This window comes from Pinus tabuliformis, chromosome 2_2, assembly GCF_031772625.1.
Source record: "Pinus tabuliformis cultivar Carrire ecotype Pingquan chromosome 2_2, CPIR1, whole genome shotgun sequence".
Classification (NCBI taxonomy): domain Eukaryota; kingdom Viridiplantae; phylum Streptophyta; class Pinopsida; order Pinales; family Pinaceae; genus Pinus; species Pinus tabuliformis.
Genome location: NC_142300.1, coordinates 485983100 through 485990793, shown reverse-complemented (window position 1 = coordinate 485990793; position 7694 = coordinate 485983100). Strand labels below are relative to the sequence as shown.

At 32.0% G+C, this 7694-nt stretch overlaps 1 protein-coding gene across 1 annotated transcript; it reads right to left on the bottom strand.

The window, feature by feature from the left end:
* Window positions 1-372: 372 nt before the first annotated feature.
* On the bottom strand, window positions 373-3215 carry LOC149193469 (serine/threonine-protein kinase-like protein CCR2). The gene is made up of 4 exons (XM_089406683.1): window positions 2989-3215; window positions 1912-2097; window positions 628-714; window positions 373-465 (listed from the first exon to the last, which is right to left on the bottom strand). Exons 1-2 carry the CDS (start codon window positions 3206-3208, stop codon window positions 2048-2050), a joined length of 270 nt encoding a protein of 89 aa, XP_089262809.1. The 5' UTR covers window positions 3209-3215; the 3' UTR covers window positions 373-465; window positions 628-714; window positions 1912-2047.
* Window positions 3216-7694: the final 4479 nt, after the last annotated feature.

Sequence of the window (7694 nt, the reverse complement as noted above, 5' to 3'; positions counted from 1 at the left end):
TACCACCACCAAGATCATCCTCATGATCATCTTGACCATCCTCATTACTCTGATCCACATCATCACCAACACCGCAACTATCATCATCAACTATCATCATCATCTCCTCCTTCACCACCATCATCCTCATCCTCATCATCTCCTGATATATGTTGAAAATAATTTGGATCATCGTCTTGGCAATCATTACCTATAGCATTCTGACAAAAAAAATCAATATTAAATGTTAGTATTAATTACATAACACAACGCATGTTTTTGTTATACAATGTTAACCATAAAATGAGGTAAGATATAATATCTAATAGTACTAAAAAATAAAATGAAAATATGGTTTAAAAGTATATTGGAAATCCAACTAAGATTACATACCATAGAGTCCATCCAAACAACAAATTCAACCCATCTCTTTTGCTGCAGCACCTCCTTTTCCAAATGATTTGGAGGTCTTCCATATTTTAGTTCCTATCAATCAGTAAATAGGGAGAAATTAGATAACAATGACTTTCTTCTAGTACAAAATTTATTAAAAAAATATCACATGTTTAATATACTTACAAAAGATAACAATGACTTTCTTCTAGTACAAAATTTATTAAAAAAATATCACATGTTTAATATACTTACAAAGGTTGTTATCAGTGCTTTTAAACATTTCTGGCCACTACGATGAGTGACTTTTGTCTTGGTTAACCTCGCCTTGGATGCCTTGTCCTTAAACATAAACCAATTACAAAGAGAGGCCGATAGGATTATTAAATTGGAATTGTTGAATTTTTCTAGAAGAGTTAATTGGTTTGTGAAATAACCCTACACACAACTATAATAGAGATTCCAAAGCCAATTAGGGTTATATGCCATTGAAAAGCTTCTTTCATGTGCACCATCGACTAACCAATAACAATGGCAAATCACCCAAATATAGATTCCAATTCAAATTTACATAGTATATAAATTAAAGAAACAAAAAAAAGAACCACCTTCATGTACAATGTAAACTAACCAATAATGGTGACCAACCACTACAATACCGATCAGATTGTATACCATCTGATAACTAATTTCATATGCAACGTAGACTAATGGAACTAACTAGTAACCAATGATGGTGACAGACCACTACAATATAGACTCCAATACCGATTCAAACAGTATTTAATGTGAAATAACTTGCATATGCAACAAAGATTAACCAATAACGGTGGCAAACCACCACAAGATAGATTCCGATGGCGAATAAGATTGTATATAATCGGAAAACTACCCTCATGAGCAGCATAAACTAACCAATAACGGTGGCATGCCACTGCAATAGAGATTCGAATGCCAATTCAGATTGCATGTCCCTGAAAAACTAGTCATGTGTAACGTACACTAACCAAGAACATTGGCAAATTATCTCATAATAGATTCCAATGCCAGTTCAGATTGCGATCCAAACACTATACATGTCGATCAATAGACACCGAGAAGAGGAGTATATATACAGACATTATCAATAGACTGATATGTTAGTGTTGGACCAGCTAAAAACAATAAGAGCAGATCGTCCCCCCAACGTTTGCTATGCTCCTCCTCAAATCAAAAACAAAATATAGAAAACTGAACTAACAAAAACTCATCTTGATGACTTGTTGAGCACAATTTGATGATCAAGATTGATTTTCTTGGGTTCCGACTTAGACATTGACACGTTTCTGAAATACACACTGCACTTTCCAAGAAGAAACTAAAAAGTTGAACGCAAAGTGGGTAAAAAAAATACCAAAACATTATCGAATATAATACCTAAAAAAAATAACAAAACATCCTCTAATATATAAAGAGAGATGTGTGTGCGCGCTCTAAACATAAATAAAAACCTAAAAATTGACTAATTTGAAGGGAGTTTTATGCAGAGCTGAAACCCACTTATAATATATGGGAAAGGATGGTCTATATCACATTTGGAGGAATCAAAGCGAGCCTCTCCTTCCCTTGTATAATCCTTCTCCATTGTTCGCCCATCAGAGCCTTGCTGCCAATAACTGCTAGACTGATGCTGCTGCTAATGGTAATACCGGTTCATAGCAGTACTCTCCATGGCATCAAAACGCCCTACAACAACAATCACATATTGCGTGACATGACTTTTAACCGGAAGAGGACCGAAAACACCACCGGTAAGAAATTTGAAAAAGAAAATAACAAACCAACCAGCATGACTGGAATAAAGACCAATGCAAAACCTGCAAAATTTTGGCTACCCAATACAAAATTTCAATGACCCAATACAGAATTCGGGATAAGGAAGGTGAAGAGGTGAGGATCAGATAGAAAGATCAATACCCGCATTAGATAATGTAGATACAGCGGACTGATGCATCTGTAATAGAAAAGGCATACCGACAGGAACGTGACCACTGTGACAACAGCTACAAATACAAGGGCATTCAGAAGAGCGCCCCCAAATTTTTTCCAGTCTGAATCGAAGGATTGTTCATCATATATGAGAGTGGTGAAGAAAATAAAGACGATGACCAGTTAAGGAGATGATAGTGACCAGGTTCAATGCAGAACTTGGAGGTTAAAAGAAAGTAACTCAATTAATATTTGGAAAAAGCAGTCAAAGTGCAGTGCATGCTGGCCAAATAGGACTTCAAATCAAAAACAAAATATAGAAAACTGAACTCACAAAAACTTTGATGATCAAGATTGATTTTCTTGGGTTCCGACTTCGACATTGACAGGTTTCTGAAACACACACTGCATTTTGCAAGAAGAAACTAAAAAGTTGAACGCAAACTGGGTAAAAAAAAAATACCAAAACATTATCGAATATAATACCTAAAAAAAATACCAAAACATCCTCTAATATATAAAGAGAGATGTGTGCGCGCGCTAAACATAAATAAAAACCTAAAAATTGACTAATTTGAAGGGAGTTTTGCCCAGATTCAATATTTGAATAATGCCTGTTTTGGTTACTTGGGGGCACAAGATTAGTACCTGTTTCGTTGTTCATCCAGTAAAATGGTCTGAAAGTGTTAGCCTGCAGTCCACAAAGGAATCCACCTCCACCGGAGAGTGCAGCCAGAGATGGGCTTAAAGTAGCATCGGTAGCTGGTGAAGTGTTGTTTCTCCCCCAGCATGTTATATGCTGCTTCCCACTTGCATCAATGGTACAGAACACATTCTCGTCTCCGAAGGATGCTGCTATGGGAGACATGGCTCCATTTCCACACACGCCGTCAATGCAAATGAGCAGAAAACAGATCAATACTGGTCCATGGATACTGCTACATGACCACCCATGTCTTGTCATGTCTCGTCCGAATCTATCTTCCCAAAAAAAATCTTTTCGCATGCATGGAATTAAGATGGATGTTTTTTTAATTGGGCTGCGTTATTCTCGCGTGCATGGAATTAAGAATCGGATGCTTTGAATTCGGCTGCGTTATTGGCGACTACAACGGATGGATATGGATGAAACCCTAAATAGAAACAAGAAAGAACCGATGGCATGAAACCCTAAATAGAAACAAGAAAGAACCGATGGCATGAAACCCTAATGACGCGGCATATCGAAGGGTGACAAGAAACCTTAATTAGATTACCATATATCAAAAATATCGCATCTATGGGAGTTCAGGAATGGGAATGAAACATTTTTATGGATTTTTTTTATAAAGAAATCTGGGTTTGGAATGTTTTTTATATTTTTAATATATTAAATTATATTAATAATTTTTTTCCTTTAACATTTGAGTTTAAATTCCAATCGTTCAAATTTAAAAAAATTTAACCTGATTCTAACTACATACCGTGATTAAAAATCCCGCAAACATAAAGAACATTCCATAAATATGTCTTGGTAATGTCGTAACACCCGCAAGTTGTGAGGTGACGGAAAAGTTTTCTTTTCAAAATTTTATACATAAATGGGAACGAAACGTGTGAAAGTCCTAAATGGATTTTAAAAAAATCCCACGTGTAATTTCAAGATTTAAAAAAATAAATCATAATATTATAAACAATATTTTATTAAAAAATAAATGATTTTATTTACTGCGTGTAAAATTCCAAAATAAAAATAAAAAGCCCCCATCATAATTTTATGATTTCAAAAAATAAATATTGGATTATTATTAACAATATTAAAAAACAAAAATAAATGATATTTTATCTACTCTTTTATATGAGAGGGAAAGTATTTTGAACGATTGGAATTTAAACTCAAATGTTAAAGGAAAAAAATTATTAATATAATTTAATTTGAAATCATAAAATTATGATGGAGGGTTTTTATTTTTATTTTGGAATTTTACACGCAGTAAATAAAATCATTTATTTTTTAATAAAATATTGTTTATAATATTATGATTTATTTTTTTAAATCTTGAAATTACACGTGGGATTTTTTTAAAATCCATTTAGGACTTTCACACGTTTCGTTCCCATTTATGTATAAAATTTTGAAAAGAAAACTTTTCCGTCACCTCACAACTTGCGGGTGTTACGACATTACCAAGACATATTTATGGAATGTTCTTTATGTTTGCGGGATTTTTAATCACGGTATGTAGTTAGAATCAGGTTAAATTTTTTTTAAAAATCAAGCAGTAGTAATTTTTTAATTATGTTTTTGATGGTGTGAATGGATTTAACACTATAAAAATTAGTAATTTTTGAATTATGTTTTTGATAGTGTAAATAGATTCAACACTATCAAAAATTTCTAGGGCACCTTAAATCTTGAGGTTTAATCGCTCTAATATGGATTTACAAAAAGTTTACAAAAATCTCTATTGGATTTTATCAAAATCTTGCCCTAATTTCCATGATTTTCAGGGCAAATTTGTAAAGCTAGTTAGGGCTTTTTAAGGATCCCAATTTTATGGGATTTATTTTTTCAATTGTAAATGAGATTTTTTATTTTTATTTTATGATGTTTCAATATTTTTAATTCACATTTATATATTTTTAATTTATTTATTTAAAATTTAAAAAAATATAAATAAAATATTATTAAATTGAATTTTTATGATTAAATTATGATGATAATAATGATGATGATTAACGTTCACTAAGATTAATGTGGTCTATCGAACCTTAAGAAAGTAAGATTAATTGTGACTCTTTAATATTTTATTTCTATGATAAAAAAGAAGGGAAATAAGCGTTCCTAGATCACTATAGTTTACTTAACAAGTTAAGAAGGTTGGTAGTGTGACAAATGTTTTGGAAGAGAATGGATGTGGGTAAGAGTGGGACAATCCAAGAGAAAACGTTTTTCATCTTCAACCTTCTTAGTATCATAAAGGTGACAAAACGTTTTTCATCTTCAACCTTCTTAGTATCATAAAGGTGACAAATTCTTTCGTGTCAAGGTGTTTTGGGAATAGTCCAATTCACAACTACTAACAATATCAATTCACAACTACTCAATTCTTTCTTTAATGACTATATCAATTCACAACTACTAACAATTGTTTTTGCTTTCTCCTTAAGTTTTGCAACCCAATTTGACTTAAATTTGCTTAACAGTGAAAAACCATTTGTCAATACTTCAGGTTTTACAAAATTCCTATAAACAACTATATCTACTTGGTAATCTAAAAAATATCAACAAATTCACAATCTCATATATTAGTCAGAAGAGGCCATCGTCAAAGTGAATCAAATACCAAGAATGATCTATGTCTGCTAAAACCTATAATCACATTGTTTCCCTAATAGCAACTAAAAACTTCTATACCCAGTTGTTGAACTTTTGCAACCAATTATAAACCTTCAACAAGAAGTAGTTTTCTAACAAGAATTATTGCCATATATTCCTTGGTTTTACGAGGAAAAGGAAATAAAATTTCATTTGTTATCAAAGGTAAACCAAATTCATTATTTTCATACTTCCAAACCTAGGGTTTCGTATCCAAAGTAGATCCTAACCACATCAATGAAACAAACTTTGTTTTTATGTATCATCCAAACATTATGTACAATTACAGACTCACCTCTAATCCATTGTTTATAAAAATGTTGAATATTTTCATACATGATATACTGAACAGTTAGACAATGAAAATAGTTGTCATTGCTATTCTTCCATTTATATGCTTTTTGCAACTTATTTGAAAGAGCAATTTTGTCCCAACAATTAGACTTGTAGCATAAAGAACATGGTTAATACATATGATTAGACCAAAAACTAGTTACTACCAAAATTCAACCAAAAAAAATATTACTGCATAAAAATAGTATTAAAAACAAAAAATATAAAAACAAAAATTTCCCAAATTAAAAATAAATAAATGATAAACTTTTTTTTACCAAAATTTAGTGATTTTTTTGGTGCTAATACTAACCTCACCATTACAACAAGATATTTTTCTAGTGCTAATACTGCCATTACAACAAGATATAAGAGGGATATAATGCAAAAAGTTTAATAATAATATGTATGTAGAAGATGGTCTTCAGACTGGTGAATTCATGATAATCAATGGGACTACAGTCAAAATAATTGGATGTTATTTACTTTTTTACATAGATTGTCAAAATAATTGCATAAATCAGTTTTTTTTAACCAAAATTTAACAAAAACTTTGCTAGTGCTAACATTAGAACCACCATTACAACAAGATATCTTTCTAGTGTTGACAACACCATTATAGTAAGATACCTCAAGAGAGACAGAAAATCTAAAAAGTATGATAGTAATACGTATCCAAAAGATGGTATTGAAACTAGTAATTGTTCACGAATCCATAAGATTGTAAGTTCATTCTCATTATCATAGTCATTGTCATCATCATCACATCCTTGTCATTGTTATTGCCATCATTACATTATCATCATAATCACCATTCATGCCATCATCATCATCATCATTATGGACATTGTTTGCAATTGTTCATAATTGTAGATGTTGTAAGAAATATCATCAACCCAAAAAATGTGATCAGTGCTAGAAAAGGGTTGTTTAGGACACATTGATATACGTAAGAGAAATAACAACTCTATTTTTGAGAGATGATCGATGATGATCATCATCACCACCATTATCATCGTCATTGTCATTTTTATCATCCCCGTCATCATCATTAATGTAATTTCTATCGACATTGTTGTAATAATCATCATCATTCATGCCATTATAGTTTTTGATGATGACCTAGATGAAAATGATGATGATGACACCAAAGATAATGCTTATGATTATGACAATGACAACATCTAAAATTGGGAAGATTCACCAACGTCATTAGCATCGTCATCATCATAATCATTGCCATCATCATCATTGTCATTGTAACCACTATCGTCTTTATCATCATAATCACAATTCATGTCATCGCCATCATCTTCATTTTCATCATTGTCAATATTATTGACATTGTCATCAATTGTTCATAATTGTCAATGCCATAAGGAATATCATCAATGCAGAAAATATGATGAGTGTTGGAAAAGGGATGCAAAAGCGAACATAGAAATGGGGGCAACAATAGAAGTAAAATTGGATGAAAAGTGGATACAACATAAGTAGATGCACAACAACATGAAAAACCTGACACAAAAGTGGATGCAAAAGTAGATGCAGTTGTCAATGCAAACTTGGATGCAAACATGAAGGCAAAAGTGGAAGCAAACATGGGTCCAATGGTAGGTGTAAAACTTGGCACAAATTGTGGTGAAACAAATGTGGATGCAAC